The following is a 17920-nucleotide window of genomic DNA, read 5'->3' as shown; positions in this document are numbered from 1 at the left end:
CGCGTCGCCCTCGCCGCCGATTATTTCTCGCCTCGATTGCATCCCGCGGCATCCATCTCCACCTCACCGCGGCAGATCCCCATTTCTCGCGCCCCCTCCCTCGCGCCTACGACATCCATGCCGCCCTTGCCCTCCCGCTAATCTCGCCGCGGTGAAGGTGGAATCTCCGCGGCCCTCGCCCTCCCGCGCAGATCCCTCGCCTCGATTGCATCCCAGCGACATCCATCTCCACCTCATCGCGACATCCATGGCATGCCGTGCGTGGCCCCGTCTACGTCCCGCGCATCTCGCCGTGCTCCAGTTCCTGCAGAGCGCCAGCCGCGAGCGCGAGGAGATCTCCCAGGCCCGCCTCCAGCAGGTACGAACGATTCGGGTCCTGGCTCTTTGTCTTTGTGATTGGATTTGGGGAAGGCCATCTCTCGGTCGCGGGAGCAGGAAGGAGAAGCGGCGGTCCAGGGACAAGCTGTCGTCGACGGCGGCGGGGGCGGGGGCTGTGAGGACGAGCACCAGTCCAGGTTGCGGAGGCAGCAGTCGTCACGGTCGCTGTGGATGCGGCACGTGAAGGTCATCGTCGCCGTCGACGCCGTCGTCTGCCACTCTGCCTCGTGCTATTCGCGGCCTGGCTGGCGGTGTGCAAGGGGTTCCAGTGTGTGTCCGGGTGATGGTGGTCAGACGTGTACAGTGTTTTGAGGAGAGCTGAGGATGGATTCAATGCAAATTGCCTATTTCGATTGATCAGAAGAGGGTACATGTATGTCTGTTTCCATGGCAGCTTCTATTTTCCTGCTGCAGCTCTTCTGAATGTGAGAACAAAAAAGTGTAGAACCTTCTCGTCGGCGATGGGGGAACTAGATGGTGAGGAGGAGGAAGTGGAGCGCATCCTGTGACGGCGATGCGGGTAGCACTAGGGAAATCCAGCCGCATCTACTCGCCTTCGCTCAGGCTTTTCCCGCTGGCCACAACTCTGGGACCATCCACATCTACTACTGGGACAAGGTAAGCACGGTCTGCATAAAACCCTGAACGACGACGCTCTTGAACTCTGAACCATGACCCCGAGTCGTTTCCTGATTTCAATTCCAGCCGCAAGTGGTCGTCTAGAGCTTGTGCATTACTGAAAAGAAAAATCCCTATACCAAGCCAATCTACTTGGTTCTTTAGTTTGATTTTATTTTATTATTTACTAGAGTTGTTTTGGTTATTAATGTTTCAATTGCTAAAGTTATACTCTGCATCTTGTTACTGCATAACTTACTATTATGTACTACACTGATTCTTAATTTTCAAGTTTGCTAACATTGGAACCCAGTAACTATGCAATCTGAAGGGTGAGATAAAAAGAATTATAACTATTTATCTTTATTTTTCTTCTCATACATTCATGTGATATACTTAGACCTTTTTTGCTCTGGTTCAGTGGTATAATCCGCATCTTAGTCTGGGCGGATATTATTAATGCTCACATAGTTCCTGGAACTGGGATTGTAGATGGCTTGAAGTTGAAGGTACTTTATGACATATATACGTAAGCCTTTTGCAATTACTGAGTTAAAGAGAATAGTCAATGCTACAACTGCTAATATCTAATATATTGCATTTCTCATAGTAACTATTGTGTTCTAATATCTAATATATTGCATTTCTCATAGTAACTATTGTGTTCTGGCATTGAAGGGTTTACCTAAAGGAAAGGGCCTACTTTTGCTTGCTGAAATGAGCTCAGCTGGCAACCTTGCTTGGACTACACTGCTGCGGTTGTAAAGAGTGTCGAGCAACATCCTGCTTTGTAATAGGATGTATATCAGTAAATCCTGCATCTTGGTCTCCAGCGCCGTCGATCCCAACATTCATCCATGCCACTCCTGGAGTTTAGATGGCTGCTGGAGGAGATGCCCTTGGGCAACAATATAATACTCCCATTTTTGTGAGTGCATTTTTGCCATTCGGTTCTCGTTGGATGGCTCACTTGCTTCTTGTCGACTGGGGATTTGGTGTGTTGGGTTGTGGCCACTGGCCGGCGGCAGCTAGGAACAACAACCTGTAGTAGGTGTCAATTGAGGCGACATTGCATCAGGAAGCAGAAGACATGCACGCAATTGGTGAATGACAACTTTGCATCTGTGATTTGTCCCAAGAAAGTCTGTTCTCCTTTGCGTCCAAAATATGTAAGTTTGCTGAATTTCATAAACTCCTTTTATCCTTGACGCAGATTTGTTCTTAACACTTGGTGGGAATAAAAAGGAACAGAGAGATAGTGGTGAGAGAACAACAACTCCACAATTCTTGAGATCATACAATGAACGTTTTGTTGCACAGATGGATGGCCAGGAGAGGCGAGGGCCGCCTCACCGTAGATGGAGCCCACGAGGCGCGCAAGGAGTGGCGCGCCTTCTCCGGCTCCTTGCTCCGCTCCAATGGCGTCAATGTCCACGTGCCACGTCATGGAGCGGATGCAGCACAATTGGCTAGGTACCATTTTCTTTCCAAGCGTAGTATCTCTTTTGTTCTTGTCAAATCATTTTAGTTCACTTGGTTCTTTTTGTTTAGAATATCTTGGAACCAAGTGCAACACTTGTGTGCAGCCTGGTTAGTGTGTCTCCCTGTTCCATGAGTTAAATACATTTTTACTGATTAGTTCCCATTTCTTGCTAGCTGTATACATGCATCTGTTCAATCCGTGGCTTCTCGGCGCTCTCCTAGGTAATTTTCCCGTCTCTTCATTCGAACTCATAGCAGTACTACACAAGTTTTTCTTGATTATTGGTATACTCAGATCAGTGGTAAAATGAAAATCTATTTGTTCCTGGCTAAATTAGTTCGTTTATGCTTTCTTGCCCGTTTTCTGCCATCTTTCTCTCTTGATAATTTTTACCCTCATTGAGCCCTTTGACTTATAAGAAATAACCACACAAGTTTGAACCATTTGTTCTCCTGGTTGTGAAGTGTCCATTTCTTGCTCGTTTTTTGCCCGATTCGATCTATTCATTGCTTGATTCAAGTCTGCAACTAATTTTGTGTCTATAAAATGCATAGATAAAATGGGGTTACACTATTGTAGATTGGCTAGATAGAGATTTTAAATGATCTGAATCTAACTGTTTTCACTACATTAAGTTCTGAATCTAACTGTTTTCACTACATTATTGTTGTTTACCTTCGCATTTGGTTTAAAAAAATGCTGGCGATATCTGCTGCGTTTACATAGCATCATAGATCTTAACATCGGGAATCCTTTTCTGATTAAAGGTTTTGGACTTCAAAACTTTGTAATGGTCAAAGCTAGAAGCTAAATCACAAGCAGAACCATCCGAATTAGCTGGAGCAGTTTCATTTTCAGCAAGTGCTGGTCATTCACTGGTAATCACCAAAAGCTCTTTTCACTCGAGTCTTATTCCAGTTTGTTAGCATATAATTGTATAGTGTATTTGCATCTGGCTTTAATATCTTTCATATTCAATGGGGAAATAAGATCCTATGTCTTGCAGGACATACTAGAAAACCTGCATAAGTCTTAGTGGTTAGGCTAATATTTCACTCATCTTTTGCTATTCATTTATTAGTGTCTTAGTTATTATTAATTATGTGCATTTTATGACAGTTAAGGAGTTTGATCCACAAACCTGCACTTGGTCTACCTTGTGTACTTATGGAAGGTCACTTGTATGACAGTAAAGACACGGGCACCTAACTGAACATGCCCTCAAAGGTTGCAGTTCAGTTTGCATCTCTTCATTTTTACAGTTCCAGGTTGCAGTTTTTCATAGCCTACTTGAGACATTACATTGTCCTACAGCTGAACCTGAAATTATCTTCAACTTGCTACTTCAAGCTAAACTTGAAACCGTGACTAAAGAATTGCAAGCCACAGACCAGGTGCTTCACCGCATTTCTTTCATGCACCACCTCTTTCAGATTATGTTAACTGAAAATAAGTTGCAAACTTCCTCAACGGTGAGGAGGCTGGCAACTGGCTGGACATCAAGTGATCGAGCCACTGGAAATGTTTCTGTGTCAATAAGTTTCTCTCTTTTTTATATAAAAAAGTGTCCAGAACCACTGGTCTGTGGCTTGCAATTCTTTAGTCACGGTTTGACTGCCTACATGTGCCTAAAACAACACACCAATTTCGGCATCCATCCATTCATGTGACTGCTCGCAGAACTAACGAGCTAAGATTCCTCCCCTCACCGGCGCTTGTTCCCATGGTCTCCCAACACCGAGCCGCCAATTATTCCCACTGTCCCCTCACCACGAGATGCTGCCCTTGTGCTCTGCATGCAGATGCAGGTGCTGCCGAGGAAGAGGAGGCGCTCCCGGTCCTGGCTTCTAGACGTTGTGAACCAGATCTTGGTGCGGTTGCCCGAGTAGTTTACTCGTCTAGAGGAGGGGTTTGGTTCTCGACCCGATTTGGTGGGGGCTTCGCCACTGGGATAGGGGGACAGTTTGGCCTGCTGGATCTTTATCGCCAGTTGTTGGTTCTGTCCTTTCCATTGGGCTGGTACTTTCTTGACGGATTGGTTAAGCACTGTCTGTGGGGTTGTTGTGCTGCTCCTCCCTTCATCTCGTTTTGTGGTGATTGGTGGAGGGGGAGGAGGAAGAGCTAGGAGGATTCTCTCGCTTGTTCTTGGGTCAGTTCTTGGCGCGGCAGGATGAAGTATATGAAGCTTGGATCAAAGCCGGATGTCCTTCAGACGGAGGGGAACAATATCAGGTTAGTTCATTCGTTCCTGCCTTAGCACCGCATTTCTTTCAGATTATATACAGAGACATGTACCACCCCTTTTTCTCAGGTGCCTTCCTAATTTGTAGAAAACATGTACCACCCATTTTTCTCAGGTGCCTTCGTGGTCATCATGCGGCGCTCTTGATGGTACATGTTTTGATGGTTTTCATTACATAGGACATGTGAAATACTATTAGAAGAACATCCGCGTATAAATAATTATCTTTTAGATTTTTTGTCTTGTTAGCAGGAGCTCTCTCAAACATTGTCTCTGCAGAGGACTACGATGCTGATTATAAATTATGTGTTGTTTTTCTTACTATAATCATTGTTGGCTAATATTTTAACGAATAGTTTGTGTTCCGTTGCAACGCACGGACACTCACCTAGTATATAATGAAGGGGTATATCTAAAGGGGTGTGTCTCTTGGAGAAAACTGTCGCACCCTTTAGATTGATCACATATGTAATATTTTGTAACACTTTCTATCCGTTGCCGTGTGTACCGGCGCCACATTGGCAGCAGGCAGCCCGAGAAACCATGTGGCCTCGCTCTCGCAGCCTACGGCCGACGACGCGTGGCCAGGGATGGGTCCGCAAGATCGCCGCCGGCCACGTAGACGTATCTCGGGGCGGCCGCGGACAGCCGACACCTTCGTTCTTCCGGCCGGAGCCACATGCAGGACCGCGTTTCTGGTAAAGAAGCGCAACGGGTGTTGCTTTCGTACCGGCCAGAACCGATGGGTTAAGGTGAGGCACCCGAAAGCGACCGGCAGCGACACGTACGGGCGGGCGCGGCCGCCGGCGGGGTCGGTCAGAGCTGAAGGCACTAGTATATATATTATACTAAGCGGCAGGTCGGGAGCTTAGTTAAATGATGATTGATGGTTGCCCGTCGACCGAAAATTCGTTTTGTTTAGTACGAGCAAGCGTGTAGCGGAGCGGTTTCGTCGTGACGAGATGGTGTCAGTCAGTTCCACAGCTGCTTTTGCCCGCCCCGGCCGACCACGCTCAGGCGGCAGCGGGGTGTTTATTGTTATTAAACGGCCATGTCAAAGCGGGTTTGAAGTTTGTTGCTGTTGCTGACCAGAGAGCAAGAGCATGAAATTAGGCGAGTCGGCACATGGTTTTGGAACGACTGCACCGCGCTGTATTATCAGTCAAATTGGCATAGTTCGTCCGGTCACGATGTCTACGTTGACGCGAAAGCAACCAACAGCTACTGGTACACATTACTACTGTATTTTTGCGTGGTCGGAGCGAGACACTGCAAGTACGAAACCAGGTCACTGAACCCTTATTCAGCAACTCCAACTCCTGTAGCCTGACGAGTGACGACATGGAGACGGAAGGAGACGTCCGACGTGAAGTCCGCGTGTGGGCGTGCTACGGTCTCACGGCATCACCTGATCAACGGCGTGGCGGTGGCGAGCTCGGCGTCCTCCTCCCACAGCCGCAGATCATCCACCAGCCTGTCGAGGCTCTCGCACGACGACCCACCGGGCGCCGTGGCCTTCCAGGCCGCGGCCTTCCACTTGGCGGCGCAGCGCCGCATTTCCCTGGCCCTGTCGGTACCGCCGGCCATCAGCTCCTCGACGTGGGCCGCGACCTGCTCCCGGCGCAGCGCCTCGTCCAGGCGCAGCCCGATGCCCCACTCCTCGCACGCGTACCGGCAGTTGATGTACTGGTCGGCGAACCCGGGCCAGCAGACCATCGGCACGCCCGCCCAGATGCTCTCCGCCGTGGAGTTCCAGCCGCTGTGCGTCAGGAACCCGCCCACGGCGCGGTGCCGCAGGACCTGCTCCTGCGCGCACCACTCGGCGATGAAGCACCGGCCCCCGGTCGCGGCCAGGAAGCCCTCGGGCAGCGCGTCGGCGCCGCGGTCCCCGGCCACGAGCCCCGGGCGCACCGCCCAGAGGAACGGCCGGTCGCTGGCCGCCAGGCCCCACGCGAGCTCCGCGACCTGCTCCAGCGACAGCACGGCCAGGGACCCGAAGCTGACGTACAGGACCGACCCGTCCGCCTGCGCGTCCAGCCACGCCACGCACTCGGAGTCCTCCTCCCACAGGCTCAGCGCCCCCGCGGCGGCGGCGGCCAGGGGACCGATGGTGTACACCCGCGGGAACTCGTCCCTCAGCGCGGCGAGGACGTCGTGCTCGAGGTCCTCGAACGTGTTGAGGATGACGCCCCGCGCCCTGGCGCAGCTGTTCGCCTCGTCCTCCTCCACGCGCAGCGCGAAGCACTGCGGGTCCAGCGTCCGGACGAAGCTGGAGATGTCGCCGAGCCGCAGCGTCGGCATCCCCGCGATCCAGTCGATGGGCGTGTCCAGGTACCCGTTCGTCAGGTAGCTCTCGTCTGCCATTAAGAAGAAGAGCATGCAGTCATACGATACGATGGAGTAATCTTCTTGACGTGCAAGTCATGCAAGTGCAACTCGACATGCATGCATGATCATTGAGCGGACCATTGAGCGGCGTGTAGCCCCGCTGCCGGAGCTCCCGCAGGCGGAGCGTGCCGACGAAGCCGCAGGCGCTGGTGCCCCAGAGCACGAACGCCGGCACGCCGACCTCCTCGGCGGCGGAGAGCGCGAAGCTGACGAGGCCGCTGAGCACGACGCAGGTGACGGGCGGCACGAGCCGGCGCGCCAGCTCCGCCAGCGGCGGGCCGCAGCTCCTCCGCAGCGACAGGTACAGCCGGACGGTCCTGTCGGGAGCGACGCGGTCCTCGTCCGCCAGCCCGTCGGGCACCGCCTCGAAGCGGAACCCGCGCCGCCGCTCCCGCCGCAGCCGCTCGTGGTTGTGCTCCGTGTTGACGAAGGTGACGTGCACCCCGCGCGCGTGCAGCAGATCGGCAAGCTTGAGCGTGGGGTTGATGTGGCCCGGGCACGGGAACGGGAACAGCATCGCGTGCGCCCTCCTCTCCATGGCTGCTGGCGTGGCTGCAGCCGCACGTGTGCTGCTGCTAGCTGCTGCTGCGGCTGACTGAGATGGGCTGGCTTCTGCGAGTCTGACTCTGACCCAAGCGTCTGCTCCGTATATATAGGAGGCCAGCACGGCAGCGCGTCCCTGTCGTCGCCGCCGCGGATATATATGTTCGCGCGGGATTTTGGCCGTCGTCGTGGCGATCGAAATATTCACCATCTACTACTAGACAAGATCATATCGTCCAGAATCGTATATCTCTTCTCTCGCTCGGCCAAAAATCCCCTTTCCCGTGCGTGTGACCGAATGCAATGTTGCACCTTGGTGATGAGTCTTGGGCACGTGACCGATCGTCTGACCGGGCCGGGGGGGGGGGGGGGGGGGGGGGGGGGGGGGGTCAGACCTGATGAGTGACCTCACCTGATGGAGCAGGAAACGTTTCCCTCGCCCGTTCTTTAAGATTCACCGGATCAGAGGACCTGATCGACTGACTGCCGTGCCGTGGGCGTGGGCGTGAGTTCACTTTTTTATGCCGGGGCAGGATCCCGTGCGGATCTTGGCCGGATCGGAGGCGTTGGAGGCTTCTGAGACGGCGCGCGGCGATTGTCCACACCGACTCCACATCCACAGCTTGTCAGCTTCTCTTTCTTTGCCTTTCGTATCGAATGGATGTCTGTACAAGTGTAGATATGCAATAATGCAAGTATATAGTACGTGCAATCTCTTTCCTGGTCTACAGCGCCTAGAGTCTGCTGCTGAGGTGTGTAGTAGGATCCGCCGAGACGGATCACGGATACTACGCATTGGTTTTAGTAGTATAGGACTACTCGACCGTCGTAGTGTGAGGACTGGGAGGAGGGCGACCGTAGAGAGATCTCGATATCCACGGAGCGATGAGAAGGCGTGAGAGCAAACCATCGTACTACGTATATCGCGGAAAAGTCTCCTCGACTCCGCTGCGGTCAAAAAGAAAAAAAAAAACTGGCCCAAGTTGCGTTGCGTTGGCCCGCCTCGTTTGCCTCCACGGCGCGGGCCCCAAGTCAAAGATGTTTTCGTTGCCCCCGATATAAATATATTTACCGCTCCAACAAGCCAATCGTGCCCTGCCTGCCTGCCTGCCAGTGGAGGGTTCCAACTTCCAAAGCGCCTCGCTTCGTACCGAATGCCCATCTATCCGGGATCGCCTCGTAGCGGGAAGCCGTCCTCCGCGGCGACGTCGTCGTGGCCGCGCGCGCGCGCGAGCAGCAGGAGGGCGTGGTTGTGTGGTCGGTGCTGACGTCGACGCCGGCGGAGTTCCCCAGCCGTCAAGCCGGCACGGCCATTGGCGTCAGGTGCGGTGGCTTCGGAAATGGATAAGCTAAAACGCGGCGATAATTTCTGTTTCACCCGAACTAGGTGGCGTAGTATTTCCCAATTTTGCTCCTAGGCCATTTTATTTTAAGTTTTGGAAAATAGTTCGCCACCGGCCCATGCTCCAGCAGGTCTAGAATCTTACTCTATCGTCTCTATCATGCCACATCGGCTGTACATGCTCTAATCGTCTCTATCATGCCACATCGGCTGAGATTAATGAAAAAAATCTTACGTGAATCATAATTAGTGAAGAGAGAGAATGTTGTTGTCGTCTCGTCAGGCGCCGGCTCTGGCTTGTGCTCCAAGAATCAGTCGACCCAAAACCAACGTTGTACCAGAAGGATACGAGACAATAACAACATTCATTGTATGTTTGATCAACAAGAGAAATAAAGATCTTAAATGAATTAAATAATACTCAGACACCTTATTAGACCGACTGTTGTATGATTTGTCTTTATTATTGTCTATGTGCACTATCCCAAGCACACGATAGCTGTCTACGCCACTACACATGTCCTTACATGTGTCACTCGTCTTAGAATATAAGGACATGTACAACTCCATTAACTCAACCGTTTTTTAAGGGTGTTGACGCTCATCTGGGCGCCAATCAATACGATGCGTATTGCGACGACGCTCTCTGCTGTAGCGCGGACGGTCCACAGCCGAGGGTCGGACGGTACGCAACCTGGCGCAGAGGCGAGGATTCTACGTCGACGAACCGGACGGTCCCCGCCTGGTGGTCGGACGGTCCGCGCGTGCACACGGGTGGCGAAGTTTGCCAACAACACCTGGATCTTTCTCCCGGGAGGAATCCCGTCAGGAGGAGAGATTTTAGGGTTTGTCTTAGTATCGGCAGGTCACCCAAGACGCATCTATACGACATAGAGTCGAAGAAGTGAAGATTAAAGAGCAAAAGCTGCATTAGTGTCTAATCCTAGAGCAAAAGGTAAATAAAAGAAGATATATTGATTGTTCATCGATTGTTGGTGGTTGCAATCGGTCGTACCCCTTAATATATATATATATATATATATATATATATATATATATATATATATATATATATATATATATATATATATATATATATATATACACACGGGAAGGTCTGAACCTGTTCCTAAACTTCTCCCAATAGCAGCTGCGGGTTTAGAGGGATAAACTCGCGTGGAAAAGCGATTAGTTACGCCAGATCCGATCTAATCGCGGACCGTTCGCGGTCGGACCGTTTGGTCGTGCCCAGTGCCACAAATAGTGTTCAACACATGCCCCCTCCCTTTTGGAGAAGCTGAGCGAACCAAAAGCACCGGTGCAGGCTGAAATCAGCTCGATGTGACCACATGGGTTCTCTTAAGCATCTTGCCATATAATGGGATGATATTGCTTTAGTAAACAACTGTTCAGTGCCTTGGACAAGTCTTCGCCTTGCAATGTTTGCAACATGTAGACGTTACCGGTTATTACCTGTGCGACCTTGTAAGGGTCTTCCCAGCTTGGCAACCATTTCCCGAACTTCTGGTCTCTGCTCCTTAGTGTCAATATGGTCTTCTATATTAGGTCTCTTACCTAAAATGACTTAGCCTTGACCTTCTTATTGTAAACTTTAGCGACACTGATCTTGTCGTTCTCGATCTCTCCTAGAGCTATCAATCTCTTGTCGATCACTTCATCTACATGGCCTATCATCAAATTATAATAATCACCGGCAGTTAGATCGTTCTGCCTGGCGAATATATAGACGTTACCAGTTCTGGATACATTTGTTTGGATGGATGTTAAAAGTTTAAAGTGGTGCTTTATATAGGGTGTAGATAGATATAGATACAGACCCTGTTTGACACAACTTATTTTCAACTTCTTCATAAATTTAAGCAGAAGTTGTGCTAAACAGGTAGCTTCTATAGCAGCTTATCAGTCCAGCTTCTTATCAGAATGAACTAACAAGCAGAAGCTGTTTTTCACCAACTTCTGAGATAATATGTTTTTTAATAAGTAGCGGATCGATGTGCCAAACAGGACCATAGATAACAAAGCCAGGTAGCAAGTCAACATTCGGGCCTAGGCACCATGCATTCGCATCTTATGCTAGGTGCACCCTGCTTCCCCAATTTCAGCATGTGGTACACTAGGCCGCACTGAGGAGTTTGCTCCCAGGGCTTTCTATATCTTTCACGCGAACCATGTCAGTTCATTGTCTTCTGATTTGAGGCTTCACCCGTTACACATGGCCACATGGCTTCACCCGTTACACATGGCCACATGGCTAGTGTTAAGTAATTCTAGTTAGAGTTATGTGAGTAAATACTGATTTTGCTTCTTTGAGGTCTCACATCTCTATATAAAGGAACTCATACCCCCTTATAATATAGTGATGAGAAAGAGATTAGAGCCCCAACCCAACATACTATGCCACGGGTCTTCTCTGAGTGTGTGGATTGCTGAGAAAGGGAACGAGCTTCTATAACTTGTCGTGCCTCTACTGCTGGCGGGAGGGAAGAGAGCGGGATTACTGTGAAGAGAATGAACTTCTATGACTTCTTAACACATTATCAGCACGCTCTACCTCGATGTTGCTGCGGGATTAAATCTGCATCAACTCTTCATCAAATCGGTAGGTCCCAGCTTAGCCGAGCTTAGTCGAACTGTTCTAAGCTAGGCTTTGATTGTCTATCAACACAATTGAGAGGTATGCCTTGTAAGTAGATTAGATCTACTGTTCTTGATCTATTGATAAGGGTACGGTGGCGCCGTGGCACCTACCGCCATCGCCATTGGCCTGCTGCCCTAGTGGCGAGTGCTCACAACTGTCACGCCTCAGCTTTCGCGCCCCCGCGGCGGCGCCCTCCGCAACACTCGCACCACAGCGACGACCCCAGGAAGGAAAGTGCCTGTAGCGGCAGAGATAGCCCGCTTGCGCGCCTGTGTGTCAGCGACGGCTCGCCCTGCTCGCGTCCGACCGCTCGCACTCGCCAGCTCACGCGTCTGTGCAAGTGCTGCGGTTCGCCTGCTCGTGCCCGACCACGGCGGCAGCGACCCTCGCACTTACTCGCGACTGTGCGACCCCGACCCGGGAGCCTCCACAAGCGAGGAAGAAGACGTGTAGGCGTTGATGCACTCCCCATCTGCTCGCCAAATGACACCGCCGCTCCATCCACGGGCCTACAGTACAGCCTGAGGGAGCACAGATGGCGTTCCTCGAAAGCCTGTACACGAACACCATGGGGCTGCACGCCTGCACTACTGCAGAGTGCAGATGCATGCCTTTTCCCTTGCTTGCCTTCCACGGGCCAATGCAGCCTGAAATGCCCGGTCAAAGTGGCAAAAGTGCCCGGCCAAAGTGGATCAAAGCACTCGTATGCGGCTGGCAACTGGCATTGAGAAAAAAGGCATCATTCTCAGATCTCATTTGCATGCATGTGCGGTCAACAGAAAAATAGGAACGACGCCTCCCTGTCTTGAGTGGGCTAGGTGGGGCCCACTCTCTGCATGCAGCCATTTAATGAGTTTGATGTGCGGTTGTGAAAAGAAATAGAATTAAGCATGTTTTCCAATATTAATCACTACCTTAATTAATTTTTTTGTTATAAATAATTAGCATAAAACTAGTAAAAATGTATGTGAATGTTATATTACCTATACTCAAATCGCTTTAAATATTTGTCTTGCGTTTGAGCTTTTGGACTCAAGCCGAGCGATTAAATCTACTCTGTCGCGCCGATCAGTCTACGTTATTAATCGTGCTGAGTTATAACATTGGCTAAGAATTGATTGCTCCCTGGCAACACGGGTGCATTATTTGTGTCGTACGAACTTAGTTGCGCCATATGATTGCTATGTGCCTATGTCGCACTCTCGCTTAATCGGACCGCTCACGTTGAGTCGGACCGTCATCGCCGAGTCACTATTTTTTGCATGCCCTGTACGCTCCTTTGTTATTATCATCGAGCCACAATTACGCTGGTTGCGTATGTTGTCTGGACTTATCTTGTACCCTAACTATTGAACCACAACTACGCGTGTTGCGCTTATTACGAAGGCTTGTTGTGGTGCCGTAGCCCTGATGCCTGAACACACGTTGACATTAGATACGCTAGAGCTTGTACTCGTGTGGATTATGGTGGGTTGTTCAAGGCCCTGAAGTCACATTATTGTGCAACCTTCGTAAACAATTATGTTCAACTCTATATGTTATTTGATTATGTTGTGTGGCATCGTATATTTATATATATACCGCCAAGTGGTCATAACAACTACATCAAACTCTATATTGCCTAGAAATCTAGGAAATTAAATTGAAATACTATGGAACACATATAATATTATCCTCTGCTCTCTCCTCATGCATAAAGTTTTACCCGAAGAACCACAAAGATATATAATATAATGCATGAAAGCCTTTTCGGCATATAAGACATCATAACTTGTGATTTTGTTAGTAAGCAAAGAGACCTTATCAAATGAATAAAGGCTAGCAATCTTAGTTATACATTACTCAACCAGATGTTGGAACATTGCTATTTATCGCTGAACGACATGAAGCAAAATTTGAGATAAATGGTTAGTACCCTAGCAACACGAAGTTGCGAGTACATCGAAAGGTTATTCTGAGAAAAATTTCACTATCTTGGTGTGAAAAACCATTGTGCGTTCCCGCCGAACCACTTTAATCATCCTATATAGGACATCTATGCTTGTGTTGCATATATCTCTTAGAATTGTAAATACTCATAGTCGTTGCAATGACTCGGGATTGTACTTTGACGAATATGGTATACACTGCAAGCCAACTGGTAAATGTCAGTCATGAATGGATATATATCTGGGGTTTTATGTAGTAGAACTACATTGGATTCTACCCCTTGGTATGTTATCGTAATCTACATCTGATCTACCAGAAGTGAGAAGAGTAGACAAATAACTATGAAATCTCACATCACAGAGCTTGAAGCTAAATTGGACATTAATCTATCCTTGGTCATCGACATCGAAAGAGTCATATGTCTTGACCACTAGACTATTAGTGATGGTAATTTGTGATAGAAATGTGTAGATCTTGTGGAGACCTGTTATATCCTCTCAAGTCCTAATGACTTCTTCGTATGAGAGCAGTACTATCTGTCGTCGAAGACTGGTCCTAGATGAATATCAGTCTTCTCTCGCTCTTGCCAAGCAGTTATCATCATTTGTTTTGTCGAAAGCTTAGGAATCGGGTAATTTTTCTCAGACAAAATAAATTCTTGGCCTTGTATGTTCTATTCTAAAGCTTCTCTTTTTGCTGAACAATGAAGAGATCAACATTATGCTTTATAGAACAAGTTGGTATATAATATGAGGAGAAAAGTTTGGCCCGCTGGCAGCTTACATCACAAATAATTGACTATTGTTATAAGTTCTCTCTCAAAATTATAATACCTAAAAATGTTGCATAAATTGATACCCAATTTCAGAGCGGTATGAGTAATTAGGTAAGCCATGGGCAATGATAAAACGAGTTGGACTATACATATCTGCATATAAAAACCTCTGCCTGGCAGCAATGGCTAGATGTCATGCACTTTACTACCAATACACACACACACACACAATTTTCTTATGTGCCTGAAAGCACAATGCGACCAACGGATGTCCTTGTGAGCATTGGACCCTGATGGTCATTGAAAGGGAATTAGGCTTACACCTTTTTCCTAATTAATTTTGGTGGTTGAATTGCCCAACACAAATAATTGGACTAACTAGTTTGCTCTAGATTATGAGTTCTACAGGTGCCAAGGGTTCACAACAAACCAATAAAAAGACCGGAAAAGGATTCAAATATAGAGAGCTAAAGTCAGCCGAAGTGTGCCCTGGTCTGGCGCACCGGACTGTCCGGTGTGCCACCGGACAGTGTCAGTTGCACCAGGGACTCCAACTCCGAACTGCTCACCTTCGGGAATTCTGGAGGCCGCTTCGCTATAATTCACCGGACTGTCCGGTGTGCCAGCGGAGCAACGGCTACTTCGCGCCAACGGTCATCTGCAGAAGGCATTAAATGCGCTACAGTGCGCGCCAGAGTCAGAGCAGAGCCAGATGGCGCACCGGACACTGAACAGTGCCTGTCCGGTGTACCACCGGACTGTCTGGTGGCCCAGAAGACAAAAGCTCCAACGGTCGGAATCCAACAGCCAGGTGACGTGGCAGACGCACCGGACAGTGTCCGGTGCGCCATGCGACAGCAGCCTTCACCAAACGGCTAGTTTGGTGGTTGGGGCTATAAATACCCCAACCACCCACCATTCATGGCATCCAAGTTTTCTGACTTCCCACACCTTACAAGAGCTATAGCATTCAATACAAGACACACCAAAGAGATCAAATCCTCTCCCAAGTCCATAGATCATTCCAAATCAAATAGTGACTAGTGAGAGAGTGACTTGTGTTCATTTGAGCTCTTGCGCTTGGATTGCTTCTTTTTCTCATTCTTTCTTGTGATCAACTAAATTGTAACCAAGGCAAGAGACACCAATTGTGTGGTGGTCCTTGCGGGGACTTTGTGTCCCGTTTGATTGAGAAGAGAAGCTCACTCGGTCTAAGTGACCGTTTGAGAGAGGGAAAGGGTTGAAAGAGACCCGGTCTTTGTGATCACCTCAACGGGGAGTAGGTTTGCAAGATCCGAACCTCGGTAAAACAAATCATCGTGTCTCACTCTTTATTTGCCCACGATTTGTTTTTCACCCTCTCTCTCGGACTCGTTCATATTTCTAACGCTAAATCGGCTTGTAGTTGCGCTTAAGTTTATAAATTTCAGATTCGCCCTGTTCACCCCCCCTCTAGGCGACTTTCAATTGGTATCAGAGCCCGGTGCTTCATTAGAGCTTAACCGCTCGAAGTGATGTCGGGAGATCACGCCAAGAAGATGGTGATCGGTGGTGAGAAGTCTGCTACAAGCCACGGGAAGGCTCCATCAAGGGAGTCCGCCAACAAGAAGAAGGATGGATCCCCTTCACCCATTCGATCGCACAAGAGTGGCGAGAAGAAGAAGAAAATGAAGAAAGTGGTCTACTACGAGACCGATTCTTCCTCGCCCTCTACATCCGGATCCGACGCCACGTCCATCACTTCTAAGCGCCAAGAGCACAAGAAGTATAGTAAGATCCCCCTATGCTATCCTCGCATTCCTAAGCATACTCCATTACTTTCCGTCCCATTAGGCAAACCACCGACATTTGACGGTGAAGATTATTCTAGGTGGAGTGATATGATGAGATATCACCTAACCTCACTCCACAAAATCATATGGGATGTTGTTGAGTTTGGTGTACTGGTACCATTCGTAGGGGATGAAGATTATGATGAGGACGAGGTGGCCCAAATCGTGCACTTCAACTCCCAAGCCACCACTATACTCCTCACCTCTCTAAGTCGAGAGGAGTATAACAAGGTGCAAGGATTGAAGAGTGCCAAGGAGATTTGGGACGTACTCAAGACCGCGCACGAAGGAGACGAGGTGACCAAGATCACCAAGCGGGAGATGATCGAGGGGGAGCTCGGTCGCTTCCGGCTTCGCCAAGGGGAGGAGCCACAAGAGATGTACAACCGGCTCAAGACCTTGGTGAACCAAGTGCGCAACCTCGGGAGCAAAAAATGGGATGACCATGAAATGGTCAAGGTTATTCTTATATCACTCGTTTTTCTTAACCCTACGCAAGTACAATTAATACGTGGTGATCCTAGATACACACTAATGTCTCCCGAGGAAGTAATAGGAAAATTTATGAGCTTTGAATTGATGATCAAAGGCTCAAAGAAAATCATCAAGCAAGATGGCTCCTCCACGCCCGAAGCACAACCGGTCGCATTCAAGGCGACAGAGGAGAAGAAGGAAGAGTCTACATCAAGTAGACTCCCCATCGACGCCTCCAAGCTCGACAATGAGGAAATGGCGCTCATCATCAAGAGCTTCTGCCAAATCCTCAAGCAAAGGAGAGGGAAGGACCACAAATCCCGCTCCAATAAAGTGTGCTACAAGTGTGGTAAGCCCGGTCACTTTATTGCAAAATGTCCATTATCAAGTGATAGTGACAGGGATAACGACAAGAAGGGCAAGAGGAGAGAAAAGAAGAGGTACCACAAGAAGAGGGGCGGTGATGCCCATGTGTGCCGCGAGTGGGACTCCGACGAGAGCTCCACCGACTCCTCCTCCGACGAGGACGCCGCCAACATCGCCGTCACCAAAGGACTCCTCTTCCCCAACGTCGGCCACAAGTGCCTCATGGCAAAAGACGGCAAAAGGAAGAAGGTAAAATCAAGATCCTCCACTAAATATGCATCCTCTAGTGATGAAGATAATTCTAGTGATGAGGAGGATTGTCGGGGACCATAATTAGGGGTACCCTCAAGACTCCTAATTCTCAGCTGGTAACCCCCATCAGCATAAAGCTGCTAAGGCCTGATGGGTGCGATTAAGTCAGGGATCAGTCCATTCGAGCGACTCGATCACGCCTCGCCCGAGCCTAGCCTCGGACAAGGGCAGCCGACCCCGGAGGATTTCCGTCTCGCCCGAGGCCCCCCTCCGACGGCGAACATATTTCCGGCTCGCCCGAGGCCTTGCCTTCGCTAAGAAGCAACCCTGACTAAATCGCCGCACCGACCGACCAAGTCACAGGAGCATTTAATGCAAAGGTAGCCTGACACCTTTATCCTGACGCGCGCCCCCCGGTAGAGCCGAAGTGACCGCCGTCACTTCACCGCTCCACTGACCGGCCTGACAGAAGGACAGCGCCGCCTGCGCCACTCCGACTGCAGTACCACTTGACAGAGTGAGACTGACAGGCAGTCAGGCCCTGCCAAAGGCACCATAGGAAGCTCCGCTTCGCCCGACTCAGGGCTCGGACTTGGGCTCAGCCCCAGAAGACGGCGAACTCCGCTCCGCCCGACCCAG

General features: G+C 49.7%; 1 protein-coding gene and 1 long non-coding RNA gene across 3 annotated transcripts; one reads left to right on the top strand and one right to left on the bottom strand.

The window, feature by feature from the left end:
- The first annotated feature begins 1654 nt into the window (after positions 1 to 1654).
- Positions 1655 to 4409, top strand: LOC109940198 (uncharacterized). Of its 2 annotated transcripts, none has more exons than XR_002262804.2 (6): positions 1655 to 2165; positions 2317 to 2469; positions 2653 to 2700; positions 3247 to 3357; positions 3599 to 3706; positions 4282 to 4409. It is a non-coding gene; the product is annotated as an uncharacterized lncRNA (long non-coding RNA). The 2 variants fall into 2 exon arrangements; XR_002262803.2 differs by having other exon boundaries at positions 1655 to 2257.
- Positions 4410 to 5792: 1383 nt separating this feature from the next.
- On the bottom strand, positions 5793 to 7974 carry LOC103629923 (UDP-glycosyltransferase 85A2). Its single transcript, XM_008651025.3, has 2 exons — positions 7188 to 7974; positions 5793 to 7078 (listed from the first exon to the last, which is right to left on the bottom strand). Exons 1-2 carry the CDS (start codon positions 7861 to 7863, stop codon positions 6126 to 6128), a joined length of 1629 nt encoding a protein of 542 aa, XP_008649247.2. The 5' UTR covers positions 7864 to 7974; the 3' UTR covers positions 5793 to 6125.
- Positions 7975 to 17920: the final 9946 nt, after the last annotated feature.

The sequence above is a fragment of the Zea mays genome, chromosome 6 (genome assembly GCF_902167145.1).
Source record: "Zea mays cultivar B73 chromosome 6, Zm-B73-REFERENCE-NAM-5.0, whole genome shotgun sequence".
In the NCBI taxonomy this organism is placed as follows: domain Eukaryota; kingdom Viridiplantae; phylum Streptophyta; class Magnoliopsida; order Poales; family Poaceae; genus Zea; species Zea mays.
This window is presented reverse-complemented; position numbering and strand designations above follow the sequence as displayed.